The following is a 24300-nucleotide window of genomic DNA, read 5'->3' as shown; positions in this document are numbered from 1 at the left end:
ACAGAAAGCCCTGCGAGGCAGAGGACACCTGGTTCTGGAGAGGAGGCAGTTTCAGTTGCCTTTCAGCTGAAAACCAAACTCAAGGTTAGAAGTCATTGTGTTACAGAGCACTCTGAGCCTCCATTGTCTGTGATGAAGAAAAAGAAGGAGCATCTATGAAATATACAGGTAAGTGAGGGAGAGATAACTGTGCATGTGCCAACGTGCTTGCAGCAAGTGCAGTTGCACGTGTAGGAAAGCTTAAAATGATTTCAATAGACAGACCTGGGAAAACACTGTCCCCCTTTACACTAGAGGTAGCAGCCACAAAGAACAGACACATAGAGGAATGCGCGGGGGCCACGAGGGTGGGGTGGGGGGGGGGTGGTATAGTAATCAACAATGCCCTATAGGGCCGTAATGATGCACTGAAGACAGATCTGGACTCGAATGTGCTGTATTCATTTAGTCTCACATTAGTGCAAACAACTCCACACACTGAAGGATTAATCAGCGCATGCTTCATTGTGCACACATGGTCGGCACTCTGATCTAAACTGCAAAATAATTACTGTTCGGCTGTGTGCAGGACCTCAAAGTTATTTCAGATCTTTGCTGCACTGCTGCGTCTCAGCACACTAAAAATCAGCTCTGCTGTGTAATTCTCTTTGGTCTCGTTCAGCCACTCCTGTGAAAGTGCTTGCCTCCAGACCCGCTGGTCAGGTCGCAGTGAGGTATCCAGGTCGAGCAGGAAAAATGTGACCCACATTTGGGAGCCGCTCTCGTAACAGGGTTTATGCCTCTCTGTTCCTTAGTACTTTCATTTCTGATACTGAATCTTATCTGTAGGAGCTGGTTCTTGAAGCTGAAATTGTAGTTTAAAAACCCCCCCAAAACACCTTATTTGCTTTTAAAAAAAACATTTGTATATTCCCATCCAGGAGGAACGAGCCTTTCAAAAATCCCACTGCATCCTACACTACAGTTGCACTGTCCTGTGAGAAGACTTTGAAAGTGTATGATGAATCTTCTCTAAATATGCTACATCGTTGGTCAAACCGAAGCCCTGCGTGACCGACTCATTTAGTTTAATGATGGAGGGCCAGAAGGCAGAAGTGGTGTCCCACAGGAAGAAAAAGAGAGGGATAAATGAAGCAATTTGGGATGCTGCAGAGCACAAACTGTTTGTTATAAAAGATCCCAGAGAGGCAGCAATAAAAATCCTGCATATAACAATGATACAGAGACAGACTGAGAGAGGCAAACAAAATTTAACAGATCAGCAGTGTACATCTCAAGAATGCCACGACATTAACAAGGCCGAGCTGGAAAGCAAAACATAAACATCTGCCTGATGAGTTCTAGGGACTCAGGAAATGCCTCTTTCCTCAGGAAGTTAATATAGAAAAAAAAACTAACAAAGAAAAACAGTGTTTTTAAATTTCTTCAATTGCTCATTTAAAAAGCATTATCCAGCGCCATACAATCATCCTTTTTTATTAACTCTCTATGTGACTTAATAAAAAACTTTTTTTCTCCCTCCTGCTGAATGCAGATCCTTATATGTTCCATTTTCCTCTATAAACAGAGCAACAGCTTAGTATTTAAATGGGAGCAAAATCTGTGTCGACTCCCTCCAGCAGTACAGCTGAGAATCAGAGCTTGGGAAGTAGCATTAGATGGCATCTTAATGGCATCTCAATGAGAGTTAATTTTCTCTTCCCCCTGAGAGAACAACAGATTTCTCATCACATCGAAAAAACTGTATGTTTCATCCACATCTGCTGAGTATTTTTTGTCTAAAAACTGGACAAAGAGAAGACTTTGGAACCCAAAAATCTCCAGACACTAAATTCATAAAGCTCAAGGGAAGGTTGCTGTCCATCTCAGAGACGACTCTGACAGCAGACAGGGACAAGGAGGGGAAGAAAGAAAGCACACGTTCAATGTCTTATTCAGACCTTTTCCATTTGGCTGACTGATGATCCAGACAGAGATCAGTCGCACAAACTGCCTCTGCTGGATCACTTACCAAACAGAGGAAAAGACCAGAGCAGCTGTGACAGCAGCAGCAGTCTCATATCTGACAGTTACAAAACTCGGTGCACCGCCTGCTTGACAGCTACACAATATACTGAGTCTAAACTTCACAGGCGGAGTCTCCTCAGTCGTTCTGAATATCTCCTGGCTGACTGCATCAGAAGTACTGGAAGTAGGAATTCTTCTGACAAGCTGCAGACTGCAAGTTTCTAAGAGTGAAGCGCCATTAGTTTGAGTCAAACCAGACACAGCAACACAACCCACATTGTGCTCAATTTATTTTCAACAATAAACAGAAACTAATTTAGGGAAAAAATTTTTTTTTAAACATACACAAAAATAAAGCAACACTACACTACATTGATGTTCCCTTCCTGACACAGTCGTGAAGGGTTCTGCATCTTCTCCTGAGAACAAACTGCTGATATTTTGTTTGCTGGGTGAATGTATAAACAGATAAAACAGAGATGTCAAACTCATTTTACATCGCGCACAACATACAGCCCGCTTTGATCCGGTGAAAATACCCTTTCTGTCAGTGTAAAGTAGCTCCACTGCACATTTAATCCCGGAGATCTCAATGCAAGAAAAAGAAGAGCAACATCAACACTACATGTTCCAGTTTTTCTACATGATAAAGTCAGTGTGACTCAATGCGAGCGTAAATCGTAAGAAATAAATATATAAAATGACTGAAAATTCTGGTAGCTCAATGCCCAGATTGTCCTGTAATTATACAGTGCAAAGATTTGTTAACTCACAGAAAATGTCCTCTTGTACTTATTTATGTATTTTACTGTGGACACTAAAAAAATAGATATTTCTGTAGTAGATATTGAAAACTGGAATTCTCCTGTCATTTTATTTACCTCTTTATCTATTACTTTATTACTGTAGTTAGAATGGCTGTGGAGAGATATTTATCATTAGGACAAGCTGTAAAATTTATAAAAGCAATTAAAAGTCCAAAAGTGTCCTCCTTCACATTTTCCAAAGATGTTCAGTGAGCTGGACTGGTTTCTCTGCCAGGCCGATTCTGGGCCGCGGACCTTGTGTTTGACACACCTTCACTAAAATATGGAGCCACTGATTTGCTGATTTAGTTTACCTACCCACAAAGGACTGGGAAAAAGTGCACACTTATTTAATCCCACTTCTACTCTATAAGTCACAAAATAGTCTCCATCAAGCTTGTTTGATATAGACCATGTGTGTCAAATATAAGGCCCAGGGGCCGCAATCAGCCCAGGAAAGACTGCAATCTGGTCCACTTGACAGCTTAGGAAAATGTAAAAAATATTACGGGATAAATTTTGGACTTTACAGTGTTTCCTATGGATAAAGACCTCCCCCACGAGCATTATTACTACACCGTAGTAATAAAGTAAACAATCAAATGACAGAAAAGTTCCTGTTTCTACTATATATTACAAACATTTGTTTTTTAACAGTGTTTCCACAGTAAAATAAAACAAAAAAGTATTTTCTGTGACTCAACAAAAACTGTTTTTAAAATAATTACAGGACAGACTGAGCAATGAGCTACCAGAACTTGTTTTGTCATTTTACACATTTATTTCTTACTGAAAGTCATCAGATATCTTTGTTTTATTACAACAACATTTCTTTATCATGTGAAGGAACTGAGATGTACTGTAGAAATGGCACTTCTTGCTCTTATACTAAGACATCTCAATGCAGGATTCAATGTATAGTTAAACTTTGTGAGCTTCACTTAAGATCAAAGTGGGCTGTATGTAGCCCATCAGTTTGACATCCCTGATATAAAGAGTAACGTTTTGTGATAAATGAAATGCACTCAACCCATTTGTTTTGGTGGATAAACACTTTAAAAGTCTACCTGTCATTTTCTTTTAAATAACCCATTTTTTCACTCTGTCTTGCAGAGTACGGGGTTTGATAGTCGTTAAAGTGAAACTCCTGAAATTTAAGCTTGCTGTTGGGCTCCAAAGGCCACGGTGACAATTAGTTTAACTTTGTATCGCAAAATATTTAGTAAAGTTTCCAAACACCGCCTCATGAGAACTATATAACTCACAGACAAGGAGTCTAAGCAGTAACAATTTATGTACAAGCTAATACACAATCTTATAATAATGTAATCACATTACTACACTGTTGAGCGCTGTTTGTTCAGCGTACTGCCACATTATTCTCTAATGGCATTACAAAAAAAGACTGCTAAAAATAAAAGACTGCTTCAGATTTTAAAGGCCGTTCGTCCTTCTGGAGAACCCACCTTTTCAAAAATGACATAACAATAGTAAATATACGCTTAAAGAAGAAAAACTGACACACTGAACTCAGTTTCAACTTTGCCTTCTAAACACAAACACTTAAATACTTTCTGAGCTGCGCTAAACAGTGTTACGTTCACTCTGAATGATTGTCCCACAATAACAAACTACTGAGGGGTCAAAGACCAGATGATCTCAAAGTTCATGGTTTTTCTTTTCTCATCTGTTCAGAGCTAAAATCGTAGAGCACTATTTATAGCAGAACAAAAGTTTCCAAACATGCAGCTTCTTATCTCAGCTGAGCACGGCCATTTATTTGGATATTTGCTTCAAAGACTGAAGCCAGGAACTAAATGGTTCACTATAATAGGCTGTCACTGCAGCAGTGCAGATAGCTCATCCTGCGTCAGAGGGAGCGCTGCCCTGAATATTAAACTGCTCCAGTCTTCATCACCACCTCCCTTTAATCCTTCGGAAAATGGAGCACAAACACACATACACATCTGCATAGGTCAAAGGCAGCCAAGTTCACAAACCCTAAAGCTCGAGATGTAGGAGATACTTCAGGTTAAGTTTTCTTGTCTTTACAGGTGTTTGTGGTGGGATGCAGGTGTGCATTCGGAGGGAGATGTAATGTATGCAACAGGACACTTCACTCAATTTTCCAAAAAAGGTATGAAGGAATGAAAATGGTTTTCAGGATTGTTGAGGCGACAGCAATACCTGATCATTTCAGCTTCAATTTGATTTATATCACTTTAAAAAGGTGCCACTACTGTACTGTTCTGTCACACACCGGCTGTTACAGCCGTGGATGATTTTTGAATAATGTAGGTCAGTGTATTTACAAGTAATCCCGGCCAGTTGAAAGCTCAGACGTGAAACGGTTCTTAATGCTCAGGCATGTTTTACTGCTCTTGGCTCTGTGTGGTGCTAAAGAAAGAGGAGATTGATGATGATGAACACAGCAGCCGCAACCCACCTGCTGTTCAAATCTTCTGTTTGCAAGTGGGCAACCAATCAGAAGACAGCTAAAACAACTTGTTTCAGACTGCGGCCACACTAAGGCCACGTTTTAAATGAAATCGCTTTGCGTGTGTCTGTATGCGATTTAGTCCGCAAGGAGTTGAGCAACAAAACTTGGCACAAAGTTTAGACTCCTGGATGCGCTTATCTATATCAGATATTATAAGGCTGTCACGTTGCCAAGCAACCACTTACCAAATGACCTTTTTTTTTTAAGGTTTTACACACTTACAACACCTTAAAAGCATCGCATAGTTTGAATTTTCATCACATTTATACCCACACAGTTGAGTTATTTATCATACCACGACCCCTATTCCATTACTACTTACTCAGATTGACTGGGCACGGTTTTAAGGGTGTTCCATTAGGTCAGGGGTGTCGAACTCCAGGCCTCGAGGGCCAGTGTCCTGCAGGTTTTAGATAACACCCTGGGCCATCACAGCTGATTTACAACTCTAGGCCTTGGAGGCCTAGAGTTCGACACCTGTGCATTAGGTCATAGCACCTGGTACCAGGTGCTATGTGGTACCAGTACCTGCTTGGCCGGGTGACGTCGTCAGACTGCATGCCACCAATTGGCTGGTCAGTAGAGTCACTCGATGAGTCATGAGATCATCTCATTCACGAAAATCAAACCTGCCATTTCTGGAAACGGTTACAAAAAAGCAAAAAACAAAAAAACCCAAAACGCAGTGTTCTCCGTCTCAGCAGACCGAGCAGCAGGTATTCTTGCTTCTACGTCAAGCTTTGTTGTAGAGTTTGTTACGTCGCAGGACGCTCGAACGCGTTGCGGTCCAAGTAGGTAGTAATGGAAAAGAGGCCTAATGTGATTAAATATTTGAGTTTGCCAACAGCACCAAACGCTCCAGTTAATACTGTAAGCATGGCCATCTATTGGTATAAGAAAATGAAGGATTATTTTGAACTGTGTATCAGATATTAACTCTAATTCACTTAAAATTTTCCAGCTCTTACATTTTATAGTTGGTACAAGCATAACCAGTCCCCTTGACTGAAATTTCATGGAAACAATTTTTTTTTCTAATTTTAGCTTGGAGTGTATAAAAACACACAGCCTGCATATCTATGAAACTGTCCCAGACAAGAGTTATGTAATATAGTGCAACTCCTGCAATTTATATCTTCCTAATGACAAGGCTGACATTTTGGACCCCCGTCTCTGGGGGTTAAGCAAAATCTGCACACTATACCAAGATCCTTCAAAACAAGTCCATTCTTCCTCTCAGACTGTAACCGTTGAGCCCCTGTCAACTCACAAAGGGTCCACAGAGCCATAAAATAAAGGCCCAGGGGTCCCATATATCAACGAGGCTGGACCACAGAGCAAAATCGGCTATTTTAAACATGTGTGAATGCCTCTCGCTCACCAGGGAGAAAGGGACAGTCACACAGCTGGCAAGACAGGTTATAAATCATTATGCGAGACATCCAGCCCGTGTGAAACCAGCCCAGCAGGCGCCGCAGGCAGAAAAGTCTCCAAGCGGTCAAATCAATTCATAAATAATAAAACGTCTGAGTTGTACATTAACTGCAATGTGATTTTTATGCAAATACTGATTTCAGGTCTGTTACAGTGCAGCCAGAGAACCAACAGACACTTTCACGACAGAGCAGGATGACGCAAGATTGCCACATCAACAGACACCTGCAGACCCAACCCGTCCTGCAGGTTTAATCCACAAGAAAACTGTTACCGCACAGCACATTGATGGGAATAACAGCAGATAACCATCACCCTCAGAGCTTGAAACCATCAGATAAAGTCTGCTATTAAGTAACAGCGGTTGGAGTGGTTTGGAAGGAAAGGGGTTTTCTCTGAGTGGCCTCAGCAGCTTTTGTGTTTTTGTGGCCACACAAGCACCATTCAGACAGATGACCCGCTGCAAACACTCCCCCTCCCCACCTCAACTCTTCTCCTGAGGAAACCAGGACACCAACCGATTATTCCTGTGGACATTTAAATAATTGTGGTAGCTGAGAGAAGAAGACAACTGCTTTCCCTTGTTGCCATGGAGGGGATTAAATGAGCAGTATAAAAGGCTGGCCGGGCTTTCAATACAAGTGTAGAGACGGGATTAGTGGCGTTAGAGAGGCCGCCGTATGACCTTCTGACTGCTTAGTTCATTAGGTACAACACAGGCCTGGAACTTGTGTTCGTTATCCAACTGTTTAATAGCAGCTCCTCCACCCGGATTTACGATGAGCTTAATTAAAGCCCAGCCATCTCCAAACGCCCGTGTCCTGAATAAAGGCAGATTCACAGAGAGCATAAACCCCACACAATGAGGTGTTATGTTTCATAAAAAACTTAAAACACAAAACAGGCTCCATTCACAGCTGTCATGCCGTGTTTAAATTACACCGCAACCTCATGTGAACTTCTCCTCCGGGTTTGTTTCGTTTGAATCTGAGTTCACCACGGAAAACCCTGACACTCGAGTCACCACAAACATCATCAGTGAAAATGTGGGATCTCTGTGACCTACAGGCTGCTGGTCACGTCTGAGGGAGGAAAACTGAGCGGAAAGACGCTCAGCCGAAAGAGCCCCATTCGCTCCAGCTCAGTAAAGGCTTGACTAATGGGAGTCAGGATAAGAACACAAGTTTTTTTTAATTCTCCTGCTGATGCTGCTGCTCCTCTCTGGACAGCATTTTCTCACAGGCCACACAGCAAGAGGCAGACAAGCACCCTTAAAACCAATGAGCTGGGGTCTCATGGGACCATAATTTGGTGAAAAATGTGTCTGAAATTAAATATTCCCAAACGAAATCTCCCAATACAGTCTTTGAAACCTTCCCAGCTAAATTTGTGGCTTTCCTCCCTCGCACTCAGTTCATCTTCCTGCTCCGTCTTCGTATAAATAAACTCATAAAGCCCCTGATCAAAGCAGCCAGTGCCACCGCTTCAAAGTAAATCACTGTGCTGAAGGATAAATATTATTTCCTGCATGTTCTCCTGTGCTCCCACCAGTGTAACGTCACTCATGGTGAGAGCGATTTATGGGAAAACAGGGACTGTGTCTGTCGGCAAGATGATTCCAGACTCTAATGGATTTGGTTTAAGGAACAGCACGCAGGTCAGCTAAACATCGCATTCATACCCTGACTCGCTTCAAAAGCAAACAGCTCTTTTCTTGTCAGGTTAAACAATCTTTAAAAACAGCAATCAAGGGTTTTTTCTTCCCCTTCTTCTTTTCCATCTTAAAGTGCACATTCTTCTGAAATCAGCCAGTGAGGGTAATGACAGAAAAGCAAAGCCACACAGAGTTGCAGCTGAGAGATGCAAACTTGAAGGCTTTAAGTCATTACAAATTTTAAAAAACTAAGGAATGAATCTGTTGCATGTATGACTGTTGCGTATGTGTCTGTGATTCAGACAAACTCATGCCTAAACAAGGGCAGCTGACTCATACTTCCTCGTAGGCATGTCTGCAGGTGTTACTTTCCCCTCCTCCATAATTAATTACAACCTTCCTGATAAGAACTAATAAATGTTTCTAGACTTCCTGGTGAATGATACATTCCTCCTGTCAGTACTGACTGATGCTCCTGTGACGTAATGCCTCATGAATAACTTTATTAATCATGAACTACTTTGAATATTCTGCATCAGACATTTTTAGATATTAACTTTTTTAAACAGCTACTTTAAACAGCTACTGACAGCTGTTTGCTTTGATTATACACAAAACTACTCATTTATTAAAGATTCAAATACCCTTTAATATCCTGCCACCAGTAGCAAACCCTCATAATTTTTGTACTGCCGTTGTGTTTGGGATATACTGGAGATGAATTACTCCCACTGTAGTGGTAAGCACTGGGAGTAGATGGCCCTGTATGCGTGCAGACCACCTGTCTGGACACTCTTACCTGTGAGGTATCAAAAGGCGAGACAAATACTGAATATATCAACAGCACTGGGCTCAATCACCGGTGATCAGACAGACATTTACCTGGATTAAAAGCACACATTTCATTTAAAGACATTTTCCCCCAGAACAAAGGAATCACTTAGCCCCCTAACACACTTATATCCCACAGTGCTCAGCATTAGTATTCCCATTCATCTACTCACCAAAGCTCGGAGAGAGGGCTCATCCAACGCTGAATAGCTTTCCATGGACATTTCTGAGTGTCCTGTCGAGCTCAGGTGAGACGAGGTCTGGATAGGGATAAGTGTCCCGATCAACAACAACAACGTCTGTACCCACCTGCACGGCACGTAGGCTGTTGTTATCGTCTTTTTAAAAATTATCCGCACTGTCTATAACTTTCTACTCAGCACAGCAGAAACTTTTTTTTACTTCTGACAACAGAAATAAACCCTCGTCCTGCTACAAGAGCATACCTCGGTCGTCTTCGTCCGTTTCTCGAGTCACAATGAAAGTACACACAGTCCGAAGTACTCACGAGGAGACGTTGGGAGCTTTTTGAACCGAGGATTCCCTCGGAAAGGTGTAACCCCGCCCCTCGCTGGATCTGGCCTCTCCCGGCGCTCATTCAAAGCGCGCCGCTGTGTGGGGAGACGTAAAATAGCCTCCAGGTATATATGGCACTCAAATCTTTAAGACTCTCATTAAAATCCTACCTTTTTATAATATTAATGAAACCTCCCTAAAATAATACTAATAATTATACATGCCTGTTACCAATAATTATAATAATAATTACATCTATTTATAGTCTGTAATTACCTGTTTATACAGTAAATAAGGGATTAGTTTATATGATAGTACTTATCTAATAAATGTAGATTTTTAAGTTTTATTGTTGATAACAGGGCAGTAGAGCAGACCGGAAAGGTGGGACAGAGACCAGGGAGGGAATGACACACAGGAAATAGCCCAGAGTTGAACTAGAGCCAGGCCCCTGCAGTAACCTTTCAGCAGATGGACATCCACTCACCCCACTAAGCTAAACTGACGCCCAAAGTGTGCCTTCACTACTGCCTTCATTCAAGATTTTGTGCAAATGTTCCAGAGAGATTTTGGTTTATGTTGACACTGATAGCATCACACAACTCCACCACATCCCAAAGGTGCTCTGTTGGATTGAGATCTGGTGATTGTGGAGGTCATTTGAGTACAGTGAAGTCATTATGTTCAAGAAATCAGTTTGAGACTATTTGGCCGTTGTGACATCAGCCATCAGAGTAAGGTTACACTGTGGTTATGGACATAGTCAGCAATGACAGTCGGACTGTTTGACACTATGGAGCCCAAAGTGTGCCAAATAAATGTATCCTACACTATTGCACCATCAGCAGCCTGAACCACTGATAGGCATTCATGCTTTCATGTTGTTCACACCAAATTCTGATCCTACCATCTGAATGAAATCAAGACTCAGACCAGGCAGCATTTCTCCAATCATCTATTCATGAGGTTTTGCAAATTGTTTCCTGTTCTTAGCTGACAGAAGTGATAACCAGTGTGGTCTTCTGCTGCTGTAGCCTATCTGCATCATGGTCCCTCATGTTGTCCATTTAGAGATGCTTTTCTGCATACTTTGGTTGTAACGATTGGTTATTTGAGTTACTTTTTTGAAGCAGTCTGGCCTTTTTCCTCTGGCCATTGACATCAACAAAACATTTTCACTCACAGAACTGCCACTCACAGGATATTTTCTGTTTTGGGACGGTTCTCTGTAAACCCCAGAGATGGTAGTGTGGGAAAATCCCAGATCAGCAGTTTGTGAAAAACTCAGAGCAGCCCATCTGGCACCAACAACCAAGCTACGTTCACAGTCACATAGATTACCTTTCTTCCTCATTGTGATGCTCAGTTTGAATTTCAGCAGGTCATCTCAAGCATGCCTACGTGCCTAAATACACTCAGTTTAACACAGAAAGCAAAGCAATTTACTCAAACTTAAAGTAAAATAATTAATAAATAAATAATCAGAGATTCTGGATTTCTGATTTTCATGCACTTTAACCCAAAAATCATCCAAATTAAAACAAAATAAGTCTTGACATACAGGTATTTAACTTTACATTTAATGAATATATAATATATTAAAATTTAACATTTTAAATATTATTAAAATAAAAACATTTATACTGTATTCTTACTGTTAGAGACACTAGTATTTCACTTCCCTAGCCACGCTGTTGGCGGTAGAAAAGAAATGAGCAGTGGATTAAGTGAAGAACATGAGCAGATATTTTAGTCTTTCTGCCACTTTGTTACAACCAGGTTTATTCATGTGATGTATATGGAAAAGAAAATACAAACACCAGTCACAAAACTATCAAAGTGCGCCTTAAAACTTTTAATAACTACACAAGACAAAGAGCATCAAGACAGCTGTTCTTAAACAGCACGTCAGCCTAAAATCCAACAAAAACAACACACAAGGTGATTTCGCTCATGAGCTGCTGTCTACTTGGGCATTTTGATCACAAAGGCAAAATGTGCAGATCTCATTATATGAGCAGGCCCTATGTTACACACAAAATACATCCTATCTATCCTAACTACTTAGAGGAGAAACATACAAAACTTTTAACACTACTTCATAAAATATTAGAAAACATCTTATAACACCACAAATATAATTCTATAAGCTTTCTATATGAATTCTATATGATCCGAGATATGATGGTATTTAAATACAAATGAAAACATTACTGAGTAGTTACAAACAAATTATTAAAGACAAAAGTTTAACAGTATAAAAAGACAAGTGTTCAATCGAACCGGAAAATCTTCTCTTGGTCAAAGATGTAGAAATTAAAATTGTTCCTCAAGCCCTTTAAACTAAATGTAAAATCTATCAAAGTGCTTTAGGTTATAGAAAGACGAAGAAACGGCAAATAGTGGTTACAAAAAAAAAAAAAATTAAACGTAACAATAATAGGCTCGAGTAACAAACGAAATATAAAGTCTAACAAATGCACACTGTTGGGGTCGGGTGACTGCCCTTGACACACACACAGTTTTCTTCATAAACCAAGATGTGATTTTTAAGGTCTTAAAAAAAAACAAAAAAAACCAACAACCTTATATTCAGTATAAATTAAGTCCATCTTAGCATTTATAGTGAAGGCTTCATGTTAGCCATAAAACATCTGATATAAAGTAGAATATGTATGAATAAACCAAACAGACTTAAGTGCCCCTATTATACTTTGTAGGCTTTCCCTATTCTTTAGTGTGTTATGCATATAATCTGTATGTGAATGATGGACATAACCTCCAGGTATGCCTCAGGCCTGCATCCTTTTAAGCGGTCAGTCTCCTCTGGTTGTAGGCTATGTGAAAAATGGTCCTCGGCTCCTTGGCTCTCGGGATACCTACCCTGAGGAGTATTTATGGGCTCAGTAGCTAGCTTCAGCTCATACTGGATAAAACATGAAGTTCATTTTATAAATTATGCTCCTTGTCGGAGTCATCTGTCAGCATCTTGTCAATCAGAAATTGATAACTAGTGAGTGTGCAGTTTTAAAGATCAGCTCGAGGCTTCCTAACAGGACTTCTCTAATGAACAGGTGACGCTACCCTGGCTACACTATTTAGCTTTTCTGTGCAGGTTTGCAAAGTTATAAAGTCCATAAGGAGTTACAACCCCCAGAAAACACTGCTCCTGAACTCATTCTAGATCGCTATGCACCACACTCCTATAATGCCACAAGACTGGCACTCCCTCAAACAAAGAACGAGCAGCTGCCTCACAGTCTGCCATGATTTTCACAGTAGAGTCATTTCTGCTCATTCCAAAATATCTTAGTTTAGAGCAAAGCATGCCAAATGTTCTGCTGACTGAAAGACGGTATGCAGGAGTCTTCATGCACCCCTGATATCTGAGGAGGCAGAGTTCAGCACTCCTATAATCTTGATGTTAGAACAGCCACATCATGATGGTTCAGATAAGTAAGAGATAATGGTTGTGCTGTGATTTCATTTATATTTACATGTAAACTAATCACAGAAAGTTAGAAGTAATCAAAATTCTCTCTATTCTGGACTATCTTAAGTATATAATCAGAGCTGTCCTTGCTTTCATGCCAGCTGACCAATCAGAGCAGGGTTTTGTGCAACGGGGGTTCTTAAAATGAGAGGAGCTTAAATGGGAGCTTTTGAAGATTTCACAAGTATACAGTTTGAGAAAATTGTAGTTTTGAACATTAAGGCATGTAAGCTTACTGTAGCAGTCTCCCAAAATAAAAATTACAAAGCTACAAAGAAGCATAATAGGGGCACTCTATTTTTTTATACTAAGAGTAAAATTCCTCAAGATATAAACTTTAAAATCCAAACACTCTCACAGGCACTTAGCAGATAGCTATATGTTTCATTAAGTTTCAAAAAGTGCAAAAAGTTACACGAAAAGCAGAAGAGTAGAAGATTTGGTTATTCCATTTCTGCACCAGTCTCAGCTCTCACTCTTCGTCCTGCTCTTCATTTTGCTTCTTGGGTAACTGCAGTTGGAAAAAAAAAAAGTGAAAATGCTTTTAAAATCATGCTGTGTGGCCCTCACGTTAATTATACAGTTATTCTGCGATCAAATGTCTTCAAACTTTTCTTCTTCTTTTTTTAACTCGTTCTGTGTGCAGAGAATTAATGATCTCACTTATTTCATAGTAATAATTACATCCTTGTATTTATATTTGCATCATCCTATGATCACCATGAAGAGCGCACATGGTCTGCATCAGTGTGCAGTTACATTTCTATCAAACCTTCTTTTTAGCATAGTGCTGGCCTTACTTTACTGGGTAAGGTCCACCTTTTATGCACATTGGACAGAACTGCAAACAGCTGTGATGCAGCGTGAGATCCATCTATCAAAGCTAGCAGTATGATTTGGAGCAGTTTGTGCGGTAATGGCTCTTTTGTGATGGCCTAGCTGCACCATAGACATATAAATAGGTTTTTGTCACCCATGACCCCGTTGCTGGGTTCACTGGTTGCTATGACTTGGACCACTTTCAGTAAATGTTACCAAGAGCTCCCATGACCTGCTGTTTTGGACCTGCTCTATCCTCAATGTTTTCCTTGTGAAAGTTTCACAGAGGGGCGTTGAACAAAGTTCTTTCTTTGTGCTAGCTGGTTTAACAAAACCTAAACCCCAGTCAGAGATAACAGGTATCACGAGTGGTTATCAACTTTCTCTGTTAAGCTGTGTGCCCACATAAAAAGGGGCGCTTCACCCCTCATGTGACTTTTGTTCCTGTCCAAAATAATCCCTACGAGTGTCGTCTACTGTCATCAGAGATGCTATCAGATAGTGCTGATAAAATGGTGATTAAAAATCTATAAAGAACCTAAAAACCATAGCAGTGAAATGCAACACTGTCACAAATAAGATAAGAGATGAAATAATCTGGTGATTTAGTGTACAGACCAGTAAAATAAACATTATGTTAATTGGCAGAGGTGGAAAGTAACAAAGTACAAATACTGTACTTAAGTACAATTTTCAGGTACCTGTACTTGAATAGTTTTTGTTTTCTCACTACTCTTTGCTTTTCCTTCCTACAGTTGTTTGTTGAGGTACTTCAGCATCTCGCTAGCCATACTGAAGACGAGTAAGCATTAAGGGAATGTGAGGTCATTACAAATGCAGCATTTTTAAATCAGCTCAACAAACATCAGCTAAAGGTCCAGCTGCTGTATTTCACTCCCAGATGGAGAAAGATAAGAAAGGGGACAGGAGAGAAAGAAGAGAGGTTAATCTAAAGGTAAGAATTGCTTAGTGGGATTTGATAAACTGTAAATTTAAAGCTTACATGTAAGTCCTCATGTTTTTAAATCAGATATTGGGTCTGTACATGTGACATTATGTTTTTTTCATATTGTCAAACTTGCTGCAAAGCAAACTGAGGTAGACTAACTGCTATTTAAAGGCTGCATGAAAATCCTCTGCAGGTTAGTGGAGGATAAACAGGTTAGATTCCTGTGCTGTGATTGGTTTAAAGTAAAGAACAGTGTGCACAGACTGGTGCACAGAGGCTGTGGTTTTATGGTCAGAGCTATACTATAAACCACCGAATGTATGTCAGTAGAGATTGTGCACAGTGTATGCACTGTTTGGAAGGTAAAGACACTGTCAAGGTACGTCACTCGTTATGCATGAATGTGCTGTGTTTTTATTGTTAATCAAATTAGGATTATTAGCAGAAACATCTTATTTGGTTTAACTTCAATTTTTTCTACTTTTACTTTTTTATGCCACCTGCAAAACAAAAAGTTTAGGCTTTCACTTTGTTTGTTTTTTTTACATTTTATTTTATTATTAACAGGTTACTTTGAATAGGTTAACTTTATCCTACTGCTCTGTCATTAATTTAAAGTTTAAGTTTTGGCAAAAACAATTGAGGAACAAACAAACAAACAAAAAAACAAGCAGGAAAATTAGCTGGTGTTGCCTGGGTTAACTTTTTGCTTTTTCACCATGTACATGCTCTGATCCTACAAACATGCAAACAAATATCAATGTAGGTGAATGGGATTTTAAAAGTTGTGTACCTTTGATACTTGATTCCTTCTGTTACCTCTTCCTTCTTTGTTTTCTGGATAATGAAGTCTGGTGGAAAAATACATTTAAATGAGAATATTAATAACATATCAGGTCCATTCATCTATTTTCTTTACTACTTGTTAAGAGTCACAGGGAAAATATCACTAAAAGTGCAGCAAAAAGTATATATTTAATAATTTTTTAAAAACTAACAACAGTCATGTAAAGCTAAAAAAATATTTGCACATATAATTATTTTACCCCTTTAGAGATGCATTCTTGTCTGTGTCACAGAAAGAAAAGTGAGTCCCTTCTTCTTCTCCGCCCTGCTGAGGTCTGTTCTTAAGCGAAACATCAAAGTTTGATGCCTTCCTTTGATTCGGTTGGCCGATGCAGCTTTTCTGCCATCCCCTTTGGTTTTGCCCTGATGGTGTTTCCCTGTCAAATGCAAAGTCCTCATCCAAGAAGTCTGCTATATACAAGAGAATTTAAAAAAAAAAAAGAAAGAAAAAAAAGAAAAGGTGTAAATGAAAACAAATGCAGATGTAGATACAACAGAAGAAAAACTGGACATACAGTATCTAGTAACCCAAATAAAATGCAAACAACACAAACCTTTAACAAGTTATACAAACGTGTTTGCTGATACTGCATGAAAGGTATTCTAGCTTTATGTATGTAGTTTCTTTAAACTGAATTGAACAGTTCTTTAATTCTGATTTTATCTAACCACAAGTACAAACGAAAACTCAATTAAACACACATAAACATAAAATATCTAAATCAATTTTATTCTCATGCTGTGATCACATTTAACTCCCTGATGAAGGCTCGTTTGCTGAACAAAGTTGTTTTAGATTTATGTGCTGTTACAGCTCACCTGGCTGAGCTCGTGACCCAAATACTGAAGGCTAATGCAGTGGCCTAGATTTATGTCCACCCAGGCCATTTGCCGTCTGTCACCCACCCCCACCCCCCACACTTACACACACTTTCCCCTGCTTTTGTTAAAGGTTAAAATGCCAAAACGTGACTAAACCATGAGAACAAAGCCATTTTAAATGTCATTTAAACACAAGTGCGTCAAATCGCTTAATCACTGTTGAAACACAGACTTACAAAATTATTTCTGCTCATATAAAAAACAATGTCTCCATATATTACTACATCACTGCAAATGGCATATTTAGATTTCTCAGAATTAGTCAGTTATTTATTCCCATATTTCAGGTTTCTGAATAAATGTCAGATTTTACCTTGGTGCCTTATTCTCCTCTGAAACTCTGGGGACGGCAGCCCAAAGGCTTCTCTACCAGGGCTTAGTGGCTTTTTGATCGATGCTTTTGTTACGTTATTCAGAGGGTGAGCACTCTGGGGCCGCATATCACATTTGTCCTGTATTAAAGAACAACAAAACAAACAAACAAAATAAATAAAACTTTTTTAAAAAACCCCAATACATACACATGTAGTTGAACACATTTTAAAAGGTAACACAGAGTTCCTAACAGTCATCATGAAGTGGGAGTTTTGTATTGGCTGGGTAATTAGACGAGTGAAATACCTGATGGTGAAAGACTACAGCCTCTTCAAGAGCAACTCCACAAAATTCACATGGTATGACCACATCGCCCTCTAGTGGACTGGCTGGAGGACTGTAGGACGCTGGGGAGACTGACCGCGGGAAGGTGGGGATATTAGAAGCGAGTGTGTCAGGAAGGCTGTGCATCAGCCCTGAAGTACTGGAGCTGGTCCTGTCATCTTTAGGTGGAGATGAGGGCTGTTTGCTGAAAGACGCAAAGGCCGAAGCAGGACTGCATCCAGTCTGAAACAGAGAAAAGTGGACACTGTTGAAACCTACGTAAGTTAAGTTGTCATGTTATGGATGTATATAGATGGAAATAAGGCATGTGCTCCAACATGCATAGAGTTTAAGTGGACTGTGAACAATCGAAGATAAACCAAAGGTATGCAAATGTTTGCACGCTGTGTGATATCAGTCTGGATCTAAGCATTTTACACTGAGCAGCACACACAATTACTTGTCATTTAACAATACAGAGTGCCAACTGAGAGGGCAGCAGTGTGTGCAGAAGGCTTAGAAAGAGAACCAGAAATACACAGAGGTTATGAACTAAAGCTGAGGCTGGACTCAGACCAAAAGAGGGAAAATATCTGAAAATGTCAGCTGAAGTTACTTGGCAGGCTGAAGCAGGTCTTTTAGACTGAGTAAATGAATGTTTCTCTAAGAGGAAATATCTCATGATTTCCTGTCAGATATGCATAAAGGTTAGTTTCAAGGTGTAGCCTCTGGGTGGACGCCATCAGAAATATCTAAGTTCATTAGTCAAAAAAAGAGAAAGAAAGAAAGAAAAAAAGAAATTAACGAGTTAGTGATTAAACATTTTACATTTATAACAAAAATGGCAATATCTTATTTAAAATAACTTGACTGACAGGGTAAAATCATCAAAGGCACCGTCTCTTTAAATAAAATTCACAACGCCTGTATTCTAACTAACTGTTCAAACTAAAAAACAAAACAAAAGAAATCCAATGCATTTCACCACACAAGCCATCATCAGAAAATAAAACAGGACTTTATAAGGAATACATGATCGTTTGTAATGACGTTCCACTAATGGTAAGCTTCCACCTAGGATGAAAGTGGCATTTTCCACCAGAGAAGCTCCACCAATAGGAGGAATCTTGAAAACCTGGACAGGTGCACCTATGTGTTATGGTGTTTTGGGCTTCTGCGTGAAGACTTCTGCACTGAAATACAATGGAGTTTTTGCTAATAGTTTATAATGGTAATACTTTATAATAGCCCACGACTTAGAGCATAATTCCCCAGAAGTTAAATGACATTTCAATGTATTTTATTTAAAAAAAAAAAAAAAAAAAAAAAAGCGATTATATTTACCTACAAATGCTTAAAAGGTTGGGCACATTAGAATAACAGGGCAGCAAGTCAGCTTTTAACAGGAGGGTGGCTGTGCATCCGTAATGCACGTCAACATAATGAATATTAAATATAGATGTAAAAAAATACAATAAAAATAAAATAAAGACGTAAAAAGGCAACATTAATCCACTCCATAATACAGCCCGTGTACCACAAAGTACGAAATCGTTTTACTCATGCAATATGTAAAATTATTTACATGCTACTTTAATTTAATTACAGTATAATTATTTCTTTGTTTCCTGTAAAAGCCTGACTTGTAAGCCCCTTATTCACATGTACCTACCTTTAGGTATTAGTGGGTAAATATAATTAGATTGTAATTTCAAATTAAAATGCATTGAAATTTCATTTAATTACAGGGGAGTTAGTTGCAAGCAGTATTTTAAAGTTATACCGAGTTTTTTAGGTTAAACATCACCACTCTGTGAGAATAAAAGCAGTTTAATGTTACTTGGAAATACAGTTCCTAGGAGTTCTTTGATGATTTATGCTTTGTGTTTTCCTTCCAAAGACAACTTGACATAGATTTGCTATGAATACTGATATGTTTTGTTCTCAAAGAACCAACTTTAAATATTTTTTGTTTCACATATTTTTTGTTTCACAGCCAATAAACACCAAAATGCAAGCAAATGAATATAAGCTTTTACTTTGATAAGTCTGGGGAGGATGAACTGCTCCTTTTTATTTTCATTTGCTGAAACTGGCCCCCTCTAAACTTACACCATGCCTTATTACAGGCGGAAGTAAAACAACGTTTAGAAATGTTGGACGTGAAGAAAATCAGCAAAAGATCCTTATTATTATTCAAAGCAACGATTGTCTAAGTGTATAATTGTGACACACGGCAGTCTTTTCAGGCACCATGTGACTGTAGTGCTTTTGTCCATCGTGTATTCTGTGACCCCACTCAGGTTTTAGCTCAGCCGATTTAAAGGAACTTTCCGACATCTAAAACTCTGAGTGGTAACATCGAGTTAGCACTGAGACTCAAAGAAACACCAATCAAAGGCAATCTCAAACCTGATGTAAAATGAGGTCGTCTTCTGGAAACAGCTCCTCGCAAAATTCACAAGGCAGCATTGCATCTGGGGAAACAATTTGAAATGATCAATAAATGGATATCCGAATAACCTGATGTTTCCAGCAAACATTAACTCACCTTTTTGATCGTGGTCCTGCACTGCACTTGTACTCGATCCAACAGTGAAGTCTGGATAGTTGTTGTTGGACAGAGAAGTGTTGGATTTTCCAATCTTGTGATCCCAGATACCACTCCACACGTTGCCCTCGACACCTCTGGCCCCTGTGTCTCCTTCAGTCTGCAGGCTGAGAGCCAACATGTAGTCCAGACCAGATGAATCATCATCCAGAGTGTGCTCAGTATGTGCCCATGTGCTGCCGCTTCTGCTGTGCAGAAAATCACTCTGCCCCAGCACTGGAAGTACAAGATATTTAAAAATAATAATAATAATTAGTTCAGGAAAATAACTCAACAGCATGGCAAATTCATTCTAATCTCTATGCAAAATGTAGAGTAAAAGAAAATATAAATGTCTGTTTAATTATTTTTGGTAAAATGTAAAAGTTAAAAAACAAACATGACAGTAGGAGACCTAAAGTGTGAGCAATATTTCACAAGTTTTTGAAGAAAACTGCCAATAACACTGAGGTTATGCTGATATAGACAAACACACAGTGCTGTGTATGTTCTGTCTGTGTATGTGTGTCCTCCCGCGCAATCAGGAGTTGAGGAACCAAATTTTGCACACAGGTACATCTTAGGCCCCTGAAGCTTCCGATCTAAAACACACGTTATGATGATATCATCATGATACCTAGCAATTATCTAGCAATGGGGTAAAATAACATATTTTTCAGTTTAAGCACCTACAACACCTTATAAAAGTATTTTAATTTTTCAGCTAGTTACATTTCTGGAGCATTCATTTGTGTGCTGCTGTTTCAAAATGTATCAATCAAAACACTCACAGCTGCTGAAAGGATTCTGTGGTGAAATATTTCTCCAGTCTCCTAAGGGCCGAAATCCCCTTGAAGTATTATAAACTGAAGGTCGGGGAAAGACCTGCTGCTCTGCTGCACTGACGTTATTATTTTTCGGGCCTCTCTCTTGGCTTCTCAGGGGGTTTCTAATAGAGTGAGCTTCCAGCCATGCCCCTGACTGAGGGTCCCCTGGACTTCGACCCATCCTACTGTTGTTTCTTTCTTGGGGCGGTGTGAGGCTTCCACATAAGGCCGGATGTGTAGCTTGTTCTCGCAGCATTACATTGCACTTGCAGTAGGGACAAGGCTCAGTGCGCGTTCCACAATAATCCTCGTGGTCTTTGGACTGACTGAAGACAAGCTCCAGTTCGCAGTACTGGCATGGAACCAGCCGCTGAGAGCATTCAGAGCTCTGCAACAGACAATCATCATGAAGACGCAGGATTTAATGAAGATTAATGAAGCTAAGAGTTATAAAAATAAGGAATGGAAAGGCTTTCCAATAATACCTGGTGGGCATCCAAATTATTCTTCTCAATCTTCAAACCACACTTGCAGGTAATCTAAAATGAAAAGCACAGGATTTATTACATTATCACTGTTGTGACACTTTAGAATCCAATAAGGTTTAAATAAAGAAAAAAAACAACAACCCCCCACCCCCACCCCAAAAAAAACACACTAACAGAGCTTGCACTTGAAAAGAATTTAACTTTTACATTTTTTAACTTTAACTTTTTACACTTTACACATTAATAAAACTTGTAGAGAGCAGGATGAAACTTTTTTTCCAGGTTCAGAAAAAGTTTGAGAACCACTGCAACAAAAAAAAAAAAAAAAAAAAAAATCATCTGTGATGTATCACAATATTTCAGCAACTGAGAAACACAAAATGTACATAAAAATATTTTAAAAAGCAGTGACTATGTATCACCGTGTGTTTTATCATTATTATTCCCTTCTGACAAGATGTCCTGCGCACAATTACATCTCTGTCAGCCATCTTCCTTCTGAGTTTCTATTTCTTCATTTCAAGTTAGCCAACTTTCATTTCCTTAAGCCCTTTCCTTTTGTTAAGTAACACCAAATGAGTCATAAAGTAAGAGAATCCAGTGAAATCAAATGGGTGGTGGAATCAATTTACAGCAAATAAATGTTTTCATAAATTCAGAATTGAATTTACAAAGCTTCTTTCAACATACAAAGTCTTGAATAATTAGGCCCCGTTATATCCCTTATATATTATTATCCTAACAGAGCACTTTAATCTCGCACTGCAAGTTAACTTCAGTCTCCATGAGTTTTCAAACATAGAATGGGAGGCAAAACCTTCAACTTTCAGGCCCCGCAACTATGGAACCATCTCCGAGTTCGGATTTAGGAGACAGACCCTCTCTATTTTTAATATTAGGCTTAAAAGTTTCTTTTTTGATCCACCTTATAGTTAGGGATGAATCAGGTAGGCCTAACATTCCCTTTGTTATGCACCAATAGGCCTAGGCTGCATGAGGTCTTCTCAGACCTGTGTGTTTATACTGCTGTCTTTAGCAGTTATCAAGTTTGTGTCTCACATCCATAATGTGTCTTTTGTCTTAGCTCTCTCTGCGCTCTCATCTTTCCCCTACAGGTTACAGATTATGACTGCCTCTCCTTGAGCCTGGATCGGGTGAAGGTTTCTTCCTGTAACCAGGGAGTTTTTCCTTCCCACTGTTGCCAAGTCCTTGCCAACAGGGATCGTGTGATTACAGCGGTTTCTTTCTAAAATTGTAGGGTCTTTATCTTACAGTACAAAGCACCTTGTGAGGAAAGTTGTTGTGAGCTGTCAGTAAATAAATAAAACTGAACTTCATAACATCTCTCTCTCTCTTTACACACACACACACACACACACACACACACACACACACACTAATATATATATATATATATATATATATATATTCCCCACCTCTGAGAGCACACATCTATCTATTGCAGAGATCATGTGAAAGTCTACATCGCTCCTCTTCAGGCTTACCTGTGTATGTTCCTGCTGCTTGTGATCCTGCAGGTCTGACCTGGGTACTGGCTCCTGGCACACATCACACAGAGAAATATTTCTTCTGCAGTGAATCTCGTGGGTTGTAAAATTGGCCTCAGGGATGTCATGTTTGCTTAAAGGGACAAAGAAAATTAAGAAACCTTTTATAACGTCAATCTATAAAAAATATTCATCGGGCGATGCAAAATATTCCACCTATTATATTATACCTACCAATTGCCACAGAACTGTGTGTTTTCATCTGCCATGATTTTACCAAAGACTGTGGGGGGAAAAGTAATACGTTAGTAACAAATCAGCAAGTTGTTAGGAGGAAGATACATTTAAATCAGCTCTCTGGTGAGTTTGGCGTTCATATGAGCTACAGTTTGAAGCTAAAGAATATGTGTGAATGATTCGTGAAAAAGGTGCCATTTGAACATCGGGCGACAATAATATTTTTTTTATATCGAGCTCTATTAAAATAGGCCCAGACATTATATGGGCCGCCACTGTTGTTAGTCATTGAAACTGCTTGGCAGCAGGACTTTCGGTTTGCTCACCCAGTGTTTCAGGCAGGTAGCTGACGTTAGCTGACAACGATGGCCTGAATTAGCAAGGAAATTCCTCCTCAGTAATAACTAACAAGCATATTTGAAATACCTCGAAACGTTTTACTGTGCTAGCTCCTTATTATTTTGCTAGATATATAACCCCGTATTGAATACACGACTAGGTATCACCGCAAAGTTAACGCTAGCTAACTAACTTTATAAGCGCATACGAAGAGGCTACTAAGCCAAGAAGCTAATGTAACATCGTTTCCCCCCCTTTAGATAGTTTCTGCCGACCGTTAGAAGTAAAGCCAAATCAACCGATTTAACACTAGCGCTTATCAGTCAATGATATTCACCCAAACTCACAGACGACAGATAACTACTTGACGACAACTAGCCAGAAAAACAGTTCGCTATTTCCTTCTTGAGCTGGTTTAGATTGACACCCAACGCGGAGTTCGTCAGGCAGTTTATGACTCAACCAAACCAAAGCGTCTCGTCACAATTTATAAAATTGCAACCAGAATACACCTACCGAACGGAATGGCAGGCTCTATATTTTGGGGTCTGGACCCACTTACGTTGAAGCAGTTAAGGGTCAAAGTTAACTGTAAGTCTTAACTCAGGGCACAAAAGCTTCACTTATCTCGCCAGACTGATCTCTGATTGGTTGACAGGAGGACCGTGCAATGGCTGAAAACGTCTCGGGTAAATCTACTTATTTTTATTTTTTCTATCCTATTTCTCCGAAATCTTACACATTTAATGGTTTAGTGCACATTTTATTGTATATTTAGCTAGATATTTAAACCTATCATTTCAAAACATGATTGTCGTTAATCAGTTTTCTTTTTTTAAAACCAGAAAAATAATAGTTTCAAATTAAATAACAATAATGATTACCATCTTTAAAACTATTAGAATTTTAAGTCTACAATTTAGTGGCGATCGCAA

General features: G+C 39.3%; 2 protein-coding genes across 14 annotated transcripts in view; both read right to left on the bottom strand.

Moving 5' to 3' along the window:
• The window catches only part of smtnb (smoothelin b), a gene marked incomplete at its 5' end in the record, with an annotated part of 49453 nt that extends 39623 nt beyond the window's left edge, over nt 1-9830 (bottom strand). For 4 of the 8 annotated variants that reach the window (XM_082554588.1, XM_082554593.1, XM_082554589.1 and 1 more), the window contains one exon: nt 9406-9747. In XM_082554588.1, the coding sequence (XP_082410714.1) occupies nt 9406-9456 (51 nt within the window). Of the gene's footprint in view, nt 1-9405 lie in introns of all 8 variants that reach the window. The other 4 variants (XM_082554586.1, XM_082554591.1, XM_082554587.1 and 1 more) reach the window with 2 other exon arrangements.
• A 1758-nt stretch (nt 9831-11588) lies between these two features.
• On the bottom strand, nt 11589-24010 carry trafd1 (TRAF-type zinc finger domain containing 1). Of its 6 annotated transcripts, none has more exons than XM_082554597.1 (12): nt 23882-24010; nt 23024-23072; nt 22787-22922; nt 21279-21332; nt 20758-21181; nt 19928-20203; nt 19789-19853; nt 17359-17619; nt 17051-17189; nt 16056-16266; nt 15803-15860; nt 11589-13752 (listed from the first exon to the last, which is right to left on the bottom strand). In XM_082554597.1, exons 2-12 carry the CDS (start codon nt 23056-23058, stop codon nt 13714-13716), a joined length of 1698 nt encoding a protein of 565 aa, XP_082410723.1. In that variant the 5' UTR covers nt 23059-23072; nt 23882-24010; the 3' UTR covers nt 11589-13713. The 6 variants fall into 6 exon arrangements, with proteins under 6 accessions (XP_082410723.1, XP_082410726.1, XP_082410727.1 ...); XM_082554600.1 differs by having other exon boundaries at nt 23928-23989; XM_082554601.1 differs by lacking the exon at nt 23882-24010 and adding an exon at nt 23353-23850 and having other exon boundaries at nt 16056-16263.
• Between the last annotated feature and the right edge of the window lie 290 nt (nt 24011-24300).

The sequence above is a fragment of the Aulonocara stuartgranti genome (genome assembly GCF_965226115.1).
Source record: "Aulonocara stuartgranti genome assembly, chromosome: 12".
In the NCBI taxonomy this organism is placed as follows: domain Eukaryota; kingdom Metazoa; phylum Chordata; class Actinopteri; order Cichliformes; family Cichlidae; genus Aulonocara; species Aulonocara stuartgranti.
The sequence above is the reverse complement of the archived record's forward strand: the minus strand, read 5'-3'. Positions and strand labels throughout refer to the sequence as shown.